At 49.7% G+C, this 15,921-nt stretch overlaps 1 protein-coding gene across 2 annotated transcripts in view; it reads right to left on the reverse strand.

Moving 5' to 3' along the window:
• The window catches only part of LOC139244109 (EMILIN-1-A-like), a 106,888-nt gene that overhangs the window by 36,269 nt on the left and 54,698 nt on the right, over positions 1-15,921 (reverse strand). For both annotated transcript variants that reach the window (XM_070870981.1, XM_070870979.1), the window contains exon 4: positions 13,667-15,847. In XM_070870981.1, coding sequence (XP_070727082.1) covers positions 13,667-15,847 — 2,181 coding nt within the window. The remainder of the gene's footprint in view (positions 1-13,666; positions 15,848-15,921) is intronic.

Consider the following 15,921-nt stretch of genomic DNA (forward strand, 5'->3'; position numbering starts at 1 on the left):
TGTAGCTAACCCCCTGTACCTGCTCTGGGAGTGTTTGATGGGGAACTGAAGAGAGAGCTTTACTCTGTATCTAACCCGTGCTGTACCTGCCCTGGGAGTTTTAATGGGACAGTGTAGAGGGAGCTTTAATCTGTATCTAACCCCCTGTTCCTGCCCTGGGAGTGTTGGATGGGACAGTGCAGAGGGAGCTTTACTCTGTATCTAACCCCGTGCTGTATCTGCCCTGGGAGTGTTTGATGGGACAGTGTAAAGGGAGCTTTACTCTGTATCTAACCCGTGCTGTACCTGCCCTGGGAGTGTTTGATGGGACAGTGTAGAGGGAGCTTTACTCTGTATCTGACCCCGTGCTGTACCTGCCCTGGGAGTGTTTGATGGGACAGTGTAGAGGGAGCTGTACTCTGTATCTAACCCGTGCTGTACCTGCCCTGTGAGTGTTTGATGGGACAGTGCAGAGGGAGCTTTCCTCTGTATCTAACCCCGTGCTGTACCTGCCCTGGGAGTGTTTGATTGAAAAGTGTTAAGGGAGCTTTACTCTGCATCTAACCCGTGCTGTAGCTGGCCTGGGAGTGTTTGATGGGACTGTGTAGAGGGAGCTTTACTCTGTATCTAATCTTATGCTGTACCTACCCTGGGAGTGTTTGATGGGTCAGTGTAGAGGGAGCTTTACTCTGTATCAAACCCCGTGCTGTACTTGGCCTGGGAATGTTTGATGGGACAGTGTAGAGGGAGCTTTACTCTGTATCTAATCTTATGCTGTACCTACCCTGGGAGTGTTTGATGGGACAGTGTAGAGGGAGCTTTACTCTGTATCTAACCCCGTGCTGTACCTGCCCTGGGAGTTTTTGATTGAACAGTGTAGAGGGAGCTTTACTCTGTATCTAACCCGTGTTGTACCTGCCCTGGGAGTGTTTGATGGGACAGTGTAGAGGGAGCTTTACTCTATATCTAACCCCGTGCTGTACCTGCCTTGGGAGTGTTTGATGGGACAATGTAGAGGGACCTTTACTCTGTCACAAACCCCGTGCTGTACCTGCCCTGGGAGTGTTTGATGGGACAGTGTAGAGGGAGCTTTACTCTGTATCTGACACCCTGTACCTGCCCTGAGTTTTTGATGGGGCAGTGTGGAGGGAGCTTTACTCTGTATCTTACCCCCTGTACCTGCCCTGGGAGTATTTGATGGGACAGTGTAGAGGGAACTTTACTCTGTATCTAACCCCGTGCTGTACCTGCCCTGGGAGTGTTTGATGGGACAGTGCAGACGGAGCTTTACTCTGTATCGAACCCCGTGCTGTACCTGCCCTGGAAGTTTTTGATGGGACCGTGCAGAGGGAGCTTTACTCTGTATCTAACCCCGTGCTGTACCTGCCCTGGGAGTGTTTGATTGAATAATTTAGAGGGAGCTTTACTCTGTTTCGAACCCCATGCTGTACCTGCCCTGGGAATGTTTGATCGGACACTGTAGAGGGAGCTGAACTCTGTACCTAACCCCCTGTACCTGCCCTGCGAACATTTGATGGGGCAGTGTAGAGGGATCTTTACTCTGTATCTAACCCCCTGTACCTGCCCTGGGAGTGTTTGATGGGACAGTGTGGAGGGAGCTTTACTCTGTATCTAACCCGTGCTGTACCTGCCCTGGGAGTGTTTGATGAGACAGTGCAGACGGAGCTTTACTCTGTATCGAACCCCGTGCTGTACCTGCCCTGGAAGTTTTTGATGGGACCGTGCAGAGGGAGCTTTACTCTGTATCTAACCCCGTGCTGTACCTGCCCTGGGAGTGTTTGATTGAATAATTTAGAGGGAGCTTTACTCTGTTTCGAACCCCATGCTGTACCTGCCCTGGGAATGTTTGATCGGACACTGTAGAGGGAGCTGAACTCTGTACCTAACCCCCTGTACCTGCCCTGCGAACATTTGATGGGGCAGTGTAGAGGGATCTTTACTCTGTATCTAACCCCCTGTACCTGCCCTGGGAGTGTTTGATGGGACAGTGTGGAGGGAGCTTTACTCTGTATCTAACCCGTGCTGTAGCTGGCCTGGGAGTGTTTGATGAGACTGTGTGGAGGGAGCTTTACTCTGCATCTAACCCGTGCTATACCTGCCCTGGGAGTGTTTGATTGAACAGTGTAGAGGGAGCTTTACTCTGTATCAAACCCCCTGTACCTGCCCTGGGAGTGTTTGATGGGACAGTGTGGAGGGAGCTTTACTCTGTATCTAACCCGTGCTGTAGCTGGCCTGGGAGTGTTTGATGAGACAGTGCAGAGGGAGCTTTCCTCTGTATCTAACCCCGTGCTGTACCTGCCCTGGGAGTGTTTGATTGAACAGTGTCCAGGGAGGTTTACTCTGTATCTAACCTTGTGCTGTAGCTGGCCTGGGAGTGTTTGATGGGACTGTGTAGAGGGAGCTTTCCTCTGTATCTAACCCCGTGCTGTACCTGCCCTGGGAGTGTTTGATTGAAAAGTGTTAAGGGAGCTTTACTCTGTATCTAACCTTATGCTGTAGCTGGCCTGGGAGTGTTTGATGGGACTGTGTAGAGGGAGCTTTACTCTGTATATAACCGGTGCTGTAGCTGCCCTGGGAGTGTTTGATGGGACAGTGTAGAAGGAGCTTTACTCTGTATATAACCGGTGCTGTAGCTGCCCTGGGAGTGTTTGATGGGACAGTGTAGAGGGAGCTTTACTCTGTATCTAACCCCGTGCTGTACCTGCCCTGGGAGTTTTTGATTGAACAGTGTAGAGGGAGCTTTACTCTGTATCTAACCCGTGTTGTACCTGCCCTGGGAGTGTTTGATGGGACAGTGCAGAGGGAGCTTTACTCTATATCTAACCCCGTGCTGTACCTGCCCTGGGAGTGTTTGATGGAACAATGTAGAGGGACCTTTACTCTGTCACAAACCCCGTGCTGTACCTGCCCTGGGAGTGTTTGATGGGACAGTGTCGAGGGAGCTTTACTCTGTATCTAACCCCCTGTACCTGCCCTGGTAGTGTTTAATGGGACAGTGTAGAGGGAGCTTTACTCTGTATCTAACCTTATGCTGTACCTGCCCTGAGTTTTTGATGGGGCAGTGTGGAGGGAGCTTTACTCTGTATCTAACCCGTGCTGTACCTGCCCTGTGAGTGTTTGATGGGACAGTGCAGAGGGAGCTTTCCTCTGTATCTAACCCCGTGCTGTACCTGCCCTGGGAGTGTTTGATTGAACAGTGCCCAGGGAGGTTTACTCTGTACCTAACCCCGTGCTGTACCTGCCCTGGGAGTGTTTGATTGAAAAGTGTTAAGGGAGCTTTACTCTGCATCTAACCCGTGCTGTAGCTGGCCTGGGAGTGTTTGATGGGACTGTGTAGAGGGAGCTTTACTCTGTATCTAATCTTATGCTGTACCTACCCTGGGAGTGTTTGATGGGACAGTGTAGAGGGAGCTTTACTCTGTATCAAACCCCGTGCTGTACTTGGCCTGGGAATGTTTGATGGGACAGTGTAGAGGGAGCTTTACTCTGTATCTAATCTTATGCTGTACCTACCCTGGGAGTGTTTGATGGGACAGTGTAGAGGGAGCTTTACTCTGTATCTAACCCCGTGCTGTACCTGCCCTGGGAGTTTTTGATTGAACAGTGTAGAGGGAGCTTTACTCTGTATCTAACCCGTGTTGTACCTGCCCTGGGAGTGTTTGATGGGACAGTGTAGAGGGAGCTTTACTCTATATCTAACCCCGTGCTGTACCTGCCTTGGGAGTGTTTGATGGGACAATGTAGAGGGACCTTTACTCTGTCACAAACCCCGTGCTGTACCTGCCCTGGGAGTGTTTGATGGGACAGTGTAGAGGGAGCTTTACTCTGTATCTGACACCCTGTACCTGCCCTGAGTTTTTGATGGGGCAGTGTGGAGGGAGCTTTACTCTGTATCTTACCCCCTGTACCTGCCCTGGGAGTGTTTGATGGGACAGTGTAGAGGGAACTTTACTTTGTATCTAACCCCGTGCTGTACCTGCCCTGGGAGTGTTTGATGGGACAGTGCAGACGGAGCTTTACTCTGTATCGAACCCCGTGCTGTACCTGCCCTGGAAGTTTTTGATGGGACCGTGCAGAGGGAGCTTTACTCTGTATCTAACCCCGTGCTGTACCTGCCCTGGGAGTGTTTGATTGAATAATTTAGAGGGAGCTTTACTCTGTTTCGAACCCCATGCTGTACCTGCCCTGGGAATGTTTGATCGGACACTGTAGAGGGAGCTGAACTCTGTACCTAACCCCCTGTACCTGCCCTGCGAACATTTGATGGGGCAGTGTAGAGGGATCTTTACTCTGTATCTAACCCCCTGTACCTGCCCTGGGAGTGTTTGATGGGACAGTGTGGAGGGAGCTTTACTCTGTATCTAACCCGTGCTGTAGCTGGCCTGGGAGTGTTTGATGAGACTGTGTGGAGGGAGCTTTACTCTGCATCTAACCCGTGCTGTACCTGCCCTGGGAGTGTTTGATTGAACAGTGTAGAGGGAGCTTTACTCTGTATCAAACCCCCTGTACCTGCCCTGGGAGTGTTTGATGGGACAGTGCAGAGGGAGCTTTCCTCTGTATCTAACCCCGTGCTGTACCTGCCCTGGGAGTGTTTGATTGAACAGTGTCCAGGGAGGTTTACTCTGTATCTAACCTTGTGCTGTAGCTGGCCTGGGAGTGTTTGATGGGACTGTGTAGAGGGAGCTTTCCTCTGTATCTAACCCCGTGCTGTACCTGCCCTGGGAGTGTTTGATTGAAAAGTGTTAAGGGAGCTTTACTCTGTATCTAACCTTATGCTGTAGCTGGCCTGGGAGTGTTTGATGGGACTGTGTAGAGGGAGCTTTACTCTGTATATAACCGGTGCTGTAGCTGCCCTGGGAGTGTTTGATGGGACAGTGTAGAAGGAGCTTTACTCTGTATATAACCCGTGTTGTACCTGCCCTGGGAGTGTTTGATGGGACAGTGTAGAGGGAGCTTTACTCTATATCTAACCCCGTGCTGTACCTGCCCTGGGAGTGTTTGATGGGACAGTGTAGAGGCCGCTTTCCTCTGTATGTAACCCCCTGTACCTGCCCTGGTAGTGTTTAATGGGACAGTGTAGAGGGAGCTTTACTCTGTATCTAACCTTATGCTGTACCTGCCCTGGGAGTGTTTGATGGGACAGTGTAGAGGGAGATTTACTCTGTATGTAACCCCATGCTGTACCTAGCCTGGGAGTTTTTGATGGGGCAGTGTGGAGGGAGCTTTACTCTGTATCTATCCCCTGTACCTGCCCTAGGAGTGTTTGATGGGACAGTGTAGAGGGAGCTTTACTCTGTATCTAACCCCCTGTACCTGCCCTGGGAGTGTTTGATGGGACAGTGTAGAGGGAACTTTACTTTTTTTCTAACCCCGTGCTGCACCTGCCCTGGGAGTGTTTGATGGGACAGTGCAGAGGGAGCTTTACTCTGTATCAAACCCCGTGCTGTACCTGCCCTGGAAGTTTTTGATGGGACAGTGTAGAGGCAGCTTTACTCTGTATCTAACCCCGTGCTCTTCCTGCCCTGGGAGTATTTGATTGAATAATGTAGAGGGAGCTTTACTCTGTTTCGAACCCCATGCTGTACCTGCTCTGGGAGTGTTTGATCGGACACTGTAGAGGGAGCTTAACTCTGTATCTAACCCGTGCTGTAGCTGGCCTGGGAGTGTTTGATGGGACAGTGTAGAGTGAGCTTTACTCTGTATCTAACCCCGTGCTGTACCTGCCCTGGGCGTGTTTGATTGAACAGTGTAGAGGGAGCTTTGCTCTGTATCTAACCCCATGCTGTACCTACCCTGGGAGTGTTTGACTGAACAGTGTGGGGAGAGCTTTACTCTGTATGTAACCCCATGCTGTACCTGCCCTGGGAGTGTTTGACGGGACAGTGTAGAGGGAGCTTTGCTCTGTATCTAACCCCATGCTGTACCTACCCTGGGAGTGTTTGATGGGACTGTGTAGAGGGAGCTTTCCTCTGTAGCTAACCCCCTGTACCTGCTCTGGGAGTGTTTGATGGGGAACTGAAGAGAGAGCTTTACTCTGTATCTAACCCGTGCTGTACCTGCCCTGGGAGTTTTAATGGGACAGTGTAGAGGGAGCTTTAATCTGTATCTAACCTGTGCTGTATCTGCCCTGGGAGTGTTTGATGGGACAGTGTAAAGGGAGCTTTACTCTGTATCAAACCCCGTGCTGTCCCTAACCTGGCAGTGTTTGTTGGGACAGTGTAGAGGGAGCTTTACTCTGTGTGTAACCCCATGCTGTACCTGCCCTGGAAGTGTTTGATTGAAAAGTGTTAAGGGAGCTTTACTCTGTATCTAGCCCGTGCTGTAGTTGCCCTGGGAGTGTTTGATGGGACAGTGTAGAGGGAGCTTGACTCTGCATCTAACTCCATGCTGTACTTGACCTGAGTGTTTGATGGGACAGTGTAGAGGGAGCTTTACTCTGTTTCTAACCCGTGCTGTACCTGCCGTGGGAGTGTTTGATGGGACAGTGTAGAGGGAGCTTTACTCTGGATCTAACCCGTGCTGTACCTGCCCTGGGAGTGTTTGATGGGACAGTGTAGAGGGAGCTTTACTCTGTTTCTAACCCGTGCTGTAACTTCCCTGGGAGTGTTTGATGGGACAGTGTAGAGGGAGCTTTACTCTGGATCTAACCCGTGCTGTACCTGCCCTGGGAGTGTTTGATGGGACAGTGTAGAGGGAGCTTTACTCTGTTTCTAACCCGTGCTGTAACTTCCCTGGGAGTGTTTGATGGGACAGTGTAGAGGGAGCTTTACTCTGTATCTAACCCGCGCTGTACCTGCCCTGGGAGATTTAATGGGACAGTGCAGAGGGAGCTTTAATCTGTTTCTGACCCGTGCTGTATCTGCCCTGGGAGTGATTCATGGGACAGTGTAAAGGGTTCTTTACTCTGTATCTAACCCCCTGTCCCTGCCCTGGGAGTGTTTGCAGGGACAGTGTGGAGGGAGCTTTATTCTGTATCAAACCCCGTGCTGTACCTGCCCTGGGAGTGTTTGATGAGACAGTGTAGAGGGAGCTTTACTCTGTATGTAACCCCATGCTGTACCTGCCCCAGGAGTGTTTGATGGGACAGTGTAGAGGGAGCTTAACTCTGTATCAAGCACGTGCTGTACCCTGCCCTGGGAGAGTTTGATGGGACAGTGTAGAGGGAGCTTTACTGTATATCAAACCCCGTGCCATACCTACCCTGGGAGTGTTTGATGGGACAGTGTAGAGGGAGCTTTACTCTGTATCTAACCTGTGCTGTAGCTGTCCTGGGAGTGTTTGATTGAACAGTGTAGAGGGAGCTTGACTCTGTATCTAACTCCATGCTGTACTTGACCTGAGTGTTTGATGGGACAGTGTTGAGGGAGCTTTACACTGTTTCTAACCCGTGCTGTACCTGCTCTGGGAGTGTTTGATGGGACAGTGTAGAGGGAGCTTTACTCTGTATCTAACCCGTGCTGTAACTGCCCTGGGAGTGTTTGATGGGACAGTGTAGAGGGAGCTTTACTCTGTATCTAACCCGTCCTGTAACTGCCCTGGGAGTGTTTGATGGGACAGTGTAGAGGGAGCTTTACTCTGTTTCTAACCCGTGCTGTAACTGCCCTGGGAGTGTTTGATGGGACAGTGTAGAGGGAGCTTTACTCTGTATCTAACCCCGTGCTGTACCTGCCCTGGGAGTGTTTGATGGGACAGTGTAGAGGGAGCTTTACTCTGTATCTAACCCCGTGCTGTACCTGCTCTGGGAGTGTTTGATGGGGAAGTGTAGAGAGAGCTTTGCTCTGTATCAAACCCCATGCTGTACCTATGCTAGAAGTGTTTGATGGGACAGTGTAGAGGGAGCTTTACTGTATATGAAACCCCGTGCCATACCTACCCTGGGAGTGTTTGATGGGACAGTGTCGAGGGAGCTTTACTCTGCATCTAACCCGTGCTGTAGCTGCCCTGGGAGTGTTTGTTTGAACAGTGTAGAGGGAGCTTTACTCTGTATCTAACCCCGTGCTTTACCTGCCCTGGGAGTGTTTGATGGGACAGTGCAGAGGGAGCTTTACTCTGTATCAAACCCCATGCTGTACCTGCCCTGGGAGTGTTTGATGGGACAGTGTAGAGGGAGCTTTACTCTGTATCTAATCCCGTGCTGTACCTGCCCTGGGAGTGTTTGATGGGACAGTGTAGAGGGAGCTTTAGAAACATAGAAACATAGAAAATAGGTGCAGGAGTAGGCCATTCGGCCCTTCTAGCCTGCACCGCCATTCAATGAGTTCATGGCTGAACATGCAACTTCAGTACCCCATTCCTGCTTTCTCACCATACCCCTTGATTCCCCTAGTAGTAAGGACTTCATCTTAATCCTTTTTGAATATATTTAGTGAATTGGCCTCAACAACTTTCTGTGGTAGAGAATTCCACAGGTTCACCACTCTCTGGGTGAAGAAATTCCTCCTCATCTCGGTCCTAAATGGCTTCCCCCTTATCCTTAGACTGTGTCCCCTGGTTCTGGACTTCCCCAACATTGGGAACATTCTTCCTGCATCTAACCTGTCTAACCCCGTCAGAATTTTAAACGTTTCTATGAGGTCCCCTCTCATTCTTCTGAACTCCAGTGAATACAAGCCCAGTTGATCCAATCTTTCTTGATAGGTCAGTCCCGCCATCTCGGGAATCAGTCTGGTGAACCTTCGCTGCACTCCCTCAAGAGCAAGAATGTCCTTCCTCAGGTTAGGAGACCAAAACTGTACACAATACTCCAGGTGTGGCCTCACCAAGGCCCTGTACAATTGTAGCAACACCTCCCTGCCCATGTACTCAAATCCCCTCGCTATAAAGGCCAACATGCCATTTGCTTTCTTAACCGCCGGCTGTACCTGCATGCCAACCTTCAATGACTGATGTACCATGACACCCAGGTCTCTTTGCACCTCCCCTTTTCCTAATCTGTCACCATTCAGATAATAGTCTGTCTCTCTGTTTTTACCACCAAAGTGGATAACCTCACATTTATCCACATTATACTTCATCTGCCATGCATTTGCCCACTCACCTAACCTATCCAAGTCACTCTGCAGCCTCATAGCATCCTCCTCGCAGCTCACACTGCCACCCAACTTAGTGTCATCCGCAAATTTGAAGATACTATATTTAATCCCCTCGTCTAAATCATTAATGTACAGTGTAAACAGCTGGGGCCCCAGCACAGAACCTTGCGGTACCCCACTAGTCACTGCCTGCCATTGTGAAAGCTCCCCATTTACTCCTACTCTTTGCTTCCTGTCTGACAACCAGTTCTCAATCCATGTCAGCACACTACCCCCAATCCCATGTGCTTTAACTTTGCACATTAATCTCTTGTGTGGGACCTTGTCGAAAGCCTTCTGAAAGTCCAAATATACCACATCAACTGGTTCTCCCTTGTCCACTCGACTGGAAACATCCTCAAAAAATTCCAGAAGATTTGTCAAGCATGATTTCCCTTTCACAAATCCATGCTGACTTGGACCTATCATGTCACCTCTTTCCAAATGCACTGCTATGACATCCTTAATAATTGATTCCATCATTTTACCCACTACCGATGTCAGGCTGACCGGTCTATAATTCCCTGTTTTCTCTCTCCCTCCTTTTTTAAAAAGTGGGGTTACATTGGCTACCCTCCACTCCATAGGAACTGATCCAGAGTCAATGGAATGTTGGAAAATGACTGTCAATGCATCCACTATTTCTAAGGCCACCTCCTTAAGTACTCTGGGATGCAGTCCATCAGGCCCTGGGGATTTATCGGCCTTCAATCCCATCAATTTCTCCAACACAATTTCCCGACTAATAAGGATTTCCCTCAGTTCCTCCTCCTTACTAGACCCTCCGATCCCTTTTATATCCGGAAGATTGTTTGTGTCCTCCTCAGTGAATACTGAACCAAAGTACTTGTTCAATTGGTCCGCCATTTCTTTGTTCCCCGTTATGACTTCCCCTGATTCTGACTGCAGGGGACCTACGTTTGTCTTTACTAACCTTTTTCTCTTTACATATCTATAGAAACTTTTGCAATCCGTCTTAATGTTCCCTGCAAGCTTCTTCTCGTACTCCATTTTCCCTGCCCTAATCAAACCCTTTGTCCTCCTCTGCTGAGTTCTAAATTTCTCCCAGTCCCCGGGTTTGCTGCTATTTCTGGACAATTTGCATGCCACTTCCTTGGCTTTAATGCTATCCCTGATTTCCCTTGACAGCCACGATTGAGCCACCTTCCCTTTTTTATTTTTACGCCAGACAGGAATGTACAATTGTTGTAGTTCATCCATGCGGTCTCTAAATGTCTGCCATTGCCCATCCACAGTCAACCCCTTCAGTATCATTCGCCAATCTATCCTAGCCAATTCACGCCTCATACCTTCAAAGTTACCCTTCTTTAAGTTCTGGACCATGGTCTCTGAATTAACTGTTTCATTCTCCATCCTAATGCAGAATTCCACCATATTATGGTCACTCTTCCCCAAGGGGCCTCGCACAACGAGATTGCTAATTAATCCTCTCTCATTACACAACACCCAGTCTAAGATGGCCTCCCCTCTAGTTGGTTCCTCGACATATTGGTCTAAAAAACCATCCCTTATGCACTCCAGGAAATCCTCCTCCACCGTATTGCTTCCAGTTTGGTTAACCCAATCTATGTGCATATTAAAGTCACCCATTATAACTGCTGCACCTTTATTGCACGCACCCCTAATTTCATGTTTGATGCCCTCCCCAGGTCTGTACACAACTCCCACTAACGTTTTTTGCCCTTTGGTGTTCTGCAGCTCTACCCATATAGATTCCATATCATCCAAGCTAATGCCCTTCCGAACTATTGCCTTAATTTGCTCCTTAACCAGCAATGCTACCCCACCTCCTTTTCCTTTTATTCTATCCTTCCTGAATGTTGAATACCCCTGGATGTTGAGTTCCCTGCCCTCATCATCCTGGAGCCACGTCTCTGTAATCCCAATCACATCATATTTGTTAACATCTATTTGCACAGTTAATTCATCCACCTTATTGCGGATACTCCTTGCATTAAGACACAAAGCCTTCAGGCTTGTTTTTTTAACACCCTTTGTCCTTTTAGAATTTTGCTGTACAGTGGCCCTTTTTGTTCTTTGCCTTGGGTTTCTCTGCCCTCCACTTTTCCTCATCTCCTTTCTGTCTTTTGCTTTTGCCTCCTTTTTGTTTCCCTCTGTCTCCCTGCATTGGTTCCCATCCCCCTGCCATATTAGTTTAACCCCTCCCCAACAGCACTAGCAAACACTCCCCCTAGGACATTGGTTCCGGTCCTGCCCAGGTGCAGACCGTCCGGCTTGTACTGGTCCCACCTCCCCCAGAACCGGTTCCAATGCCCCAGGAATTTGAATCCCTCCCTGCTGCACCACTGTTCAAGCCACGTATTCATCTGCGCTATCCTGCGATTCCTACTCTGATTATCACGTGGCACTGGTAGCAATCCCGAGATTACTACTTTTGAGGTCCTACTTTTTAATTTAGCTCCTAGCTCCTTAAATTCGTTTCGTAGGACCTCATCCCTTTTTTTACCTATGTCGTTGGTACCAATGTGCACCACGACAACTGGCTGTTCTCCCTCTTTTTTCTGAATGTCCTGCACCCGCTCCGAGACATCCTTGACCCTTGCACCAGGGAGGCCACATACCATCCTGGAGTCTCGGTTGCGGCCGCAGAAACGCCTATCTATTCCCCTCACCATCGAATCCCCGATCACTATCGCTCTCCCACTCTTTTTCCTGCCCTCCTGTGCAGCAGAGCCAGCCATGGTGCCATGAACTTGGCTGCTGCTGCCCTCCCCTGATGAGTCATCCCCCTCAACAGTACCCAAAGCAGTGTATCTGTTTTGCAGGGGGATGACCACAGGGGACCCCTGCACTACCTTCCTTGCACTGCTCTTCCTGTTGGTCTTCCATTCCCTATCTGGCTGTGGACCCTTTCCCTGCAGTACGACCAACTCTGTAGCTAACCCCCTGTACCTGCCCTGGGAGTGTTTGATGGGACAGTGTAGAGGGAGCTTTACTCTGTATCTAACCCCGTGCTGTACCTGCCCTGGGAGTGTTTGATGGGACACTTTACTCTCTATCTAACCCCGCGCTGTACCTGCCCTGGGAGTGTTTGATGAGACATTGTAGAGGGAGCTTTACTCTGTATCTAACTCCATGCTGGACCTGCCCTGAGTTTTTGATGGGGCAGTGTAGAGGGAGCGTTACTCTGTATCTAACCCGTGTTGTACCTGCCCTGGGAGTGTTTGATGGGACAGTGTAGAGAGAGCTTTACTCTGTAGCTAACCCCGTATAGTACCTGCCCTGGGAGTGTTTGATGGGACACTTTACTCTGTATCTAACCCCGCGCTGTACCTGCCCTCGGAGTGTTTGATGAGACATTGTAGAGGGAGCTTTACTCTGTATCTAACCGCCTGTACCTGCCCTGGGAGTGTTTGATGGGGCATTGTAGAGAGAGCTTTGCTCTGTATCTAACCCCATGCTGTACCTATCCTCGAAGTGTTTGATGGGACAGTGTAGAGGGAGCTTTACTCTGTATGTAACCCCATGCTGTACATGCCCTGGGAGTGTTTGATGGGATAGTGTAGAGGGAGCTTTACTCTGTCTCTCACCTTATGCTGTACCTGCCCTGGGAGTGTTTGATGGGACAGTGTCGAGGGAGCTTTACTCTGTATCTAACCCTCTGCTGTCCCTACCATGGGAGTGTTTGATGGGACAGTGTAGAGGGAGCTTTACTCTGTATGTAACCCCATGCTGTACCTGCCCTGGGAGTGTTTGATGGGACAGTGTAGAGGGAGCTTTACTCTGTCTCTAACCTTATGCTGTACCTGCCCTGGGAGTGTTTGATGGGACAGTGTAGAGGGAGCTTTTCTCTGTATCTAACCCGTATTGTACCTGCCCTGGGAGTGTTTGATGGGACAGAGTGGAGGGAGCTTTACACTGTATCTAACCCCGTGCTGTACCTGCCCTAGGAATGTTTGATGGGACAGTGTAAAGGGAGATTTACTCAGTATCTAACCCCCTGTAGCTGCCCTGGGATTGTTTGATGGGACAGTGTAGAGGGTGGTTTACTCTGTCTCTAAAACCGTGCTGTACCTACCCTGGGAGTGTTTGATGGGACAGTGTGGAGGGAGCGTTACTCTGTATCTAACCTCATGCTGTACCTGCCCTGGGAACGTTTGATGGGACAGTGTAGAGGGAGCTTTACTCTGTATCTAACCCCGTGCTGTACCTGCCCTGGGAGTGTTTGATGGGACAGTGTAGAGGGACCTTTACTCTGTATCTAACCCCCTGTACCTGCCCTGGGAGTGTTTGATGGGACAGTGTAGAGGAAGCTTTACTCTGTATCTAACCCCCTGTACCTGCCCTGGGAGTGTTTGATGGGACAGTGTAGAGGGAGCTTTACTCTGTATCTAACCCCGTGCTGTACCTGCCCTGGGAGTTTTTGATGGGACAGTGCAGAGGGAGCTTTACTCTGTATCTAATCCCGTGCTGTACCTGCCCTGGGAGTGTTTGATGGGACAGTGTACGGAGAGCTTTACTCTGTATCAAACCCCCTATACCTGCCCTGGGAGTTTTTGATGGGACAGTGCAGAGGGTGTAGGTTTTCTCTGTAATTATTCAGTGCTACTCACCGATAAATTCCTGATTTGTGAAGTTGTTGAGCTCAGTGTGTATCTCAGCCATAGACTGGTTCAGGATTGTTATTTGCTGGTTGAGGATTCTCAGCTGTGTGTCCTGGATATTTTCCAACATGCCAGAGTGCACCTGGAGAGTGGTATTTAACTCCCGCTGACAATTCCACAGGCTGGAAATGTGTCTATTTAAGCCCACTTTGATCTTCTCCAGACTCTGAGAGACAGAATCGAGCTTGAGGCAGATGTTCTCCAGTTGGGAGACTCGCTGTTGTAGCCCTTCGCTGGATTCCTTGCAGCCGTACATCTCCACCACCATGTGGTTCGTGAACTTGTCCAACTCATTCTGGAAATTGCGGAACTTATTGCCAGAGTCCTCAATGTGATCAGTCATTTCCTCCTGGATCCTGCTGATGTCCGTCATCAGTCCATCGGTACTTTTGGAGAATGTTGTGTTCAATATGTCCGTATTGTGGCCCTGCTGGTTAATAAAGTTTTGAAGGGCCTTCAAGGTGCTATTGACTGAATTGAAGGTCAATGTCACATCTCTCAGCTCTCCCTGCATTGAGCCAAGGTCAACGCCCAAAGTGCCCCCAAACATTCCAAACCTATTGAGGGTGTTGTTGAAGGTTTCCATTTTGAACAGCAGGTCCTTATAATGTTTGGTTGGTTCTCCGAACTGCTCTTTTAACAAGTCCAACTCCTTCTGAACTGTGGAGCAAGTGGAGGCACAGTCATTCCCAGAATAACCGAATCTCTCCTTCAGTTCCTCCAACTGCTCGGTCAGCCGCTTAACTCCTCGCTCAGTTTCATTCCTGCCCACAAGGATGTCAGCTTTAATGGTGTTGCATTCTGTGAAACTTCTCTCAATGGAAGATTGCAGTTTGCTCTGCAGGTCCCTGAGATTGGAGCTAATTTGGTTGATTCGGTCCTCATTAGAATGAATTATTGACCTGAGCTGTTTCACGTCCTGTCCAAAGTGTTGCAGCATGTTCCTGAATGAACTGCCTTGCATTGTGAGTTCGTGTACTCGTGAGCCAGTGTTTTGAATATTGACCTCATTCTCCACAACCTTCCTTTCAAGCTCTGTTAAAATGTCCACCATCTCGGAGATATTTTGGTCTTCGTGTGTCACAGTGACGTGGGGAGCACTGCAGATTTGAGCACAACCATTGACAGCCACTTGCACCTTAGACTCTAGCTCATACACACTGGATACGACAGTGCCCAGATACTCCCCATCTGGTCCCACAATCTCCTTCAACTTGCCAACGTCCTCGCCTAACCCAGTGACTCTGTCCCGCAGCCAATCATCAACGGCTGTGCCATTACCCAGAAGCGAAACCACGGTGTTCAGTCTCTCCTCATTCCTGTGCATCCGGTCCCCAACTTCGTGCCTTAGATTCTTCAGATGTGACACAAGATGCTTGTCAAGATTTTTCTCAGTCAGGTTGAGTCTTAGTTCAATATCTTGGAATCGTTTCTGGAACTGGAATTCCCACGGGGTGCTGTCCGAGGATGATCCCGGAAGCTGCTTGTCTAACCTGCGGTTAAAACCGCTCACCACATCAGAGACAAACAGCAGCTTCCTCTCCACCTCCTCCACCTTTGCCTTGGTGCTGTCTATTTCGCCACAGCAGGGATTTGCCCCAGAGCCAGACATCCCGCTGATGTGCCTGTGCATGCTTTCCATCAGTTGCCGATTGCGTTGTTCCGTGCCGTTGAATATTCTGGCCAGCTCTCGAAGCCTCTGCCCATGCTCATCATGTTGCTGCCGTAGGAGCTCGATGTCAGCTCGACACGAGAAACACGAGCTCTGTATCCGGCGCTCCAGCTCCCTCACAAGCTCTCCCTTCAGATCAGGCAGACTGTGGCCTGCCTCGGACTGACCCCCAGCCGGTTTGATGGTGTTTAACAGGTCAATCGCTCCATCGTGCTCCTGTACACGGCCATCAATCTGATGCAGCTTTCTCTGAATCTCATTGATTGTCTCCTTCATCTCTGGGTGGGAGGCTGCGTCGGCCAGCTGGTGGCCGTTCAGTGCCGTCTCAATCGCTTTCCGCATCTCATCCTGGAACCTGGCATTCATCCCACCAATGGTGGCCTGCAGGTTGTGAATTTCCAGGCTCAGCCTCTGCACTTTCTCCTCCATCTGACGTGATTTATCAGAGTCCGTTCGACCTGCAAAACCACACAAAGAGCGTTTGGGGAAATGGGAACCCTGGTCCAGTGAAAACACAAACTGCTCCTTACAA

The sequence above is a fragment of the Pristiophorus japonicus genome, unplaced genomic scaffold, assembly GCF_044704955.1.
Source record: "Pristiophorus japonicus isolate sPriJap1 unplaced genomic scaffold, sPriJap1.hap1 HAP1_SCAFFOLD_204, whole genome shotgun sequence".
In the NCBI taxonomy this organism is placed as follows: Eukaryota; Metazoa; Chordata; class Chondrichthyes; family Pristiophoridae; genus Pristiophorus; species Pristiophorus japonicus.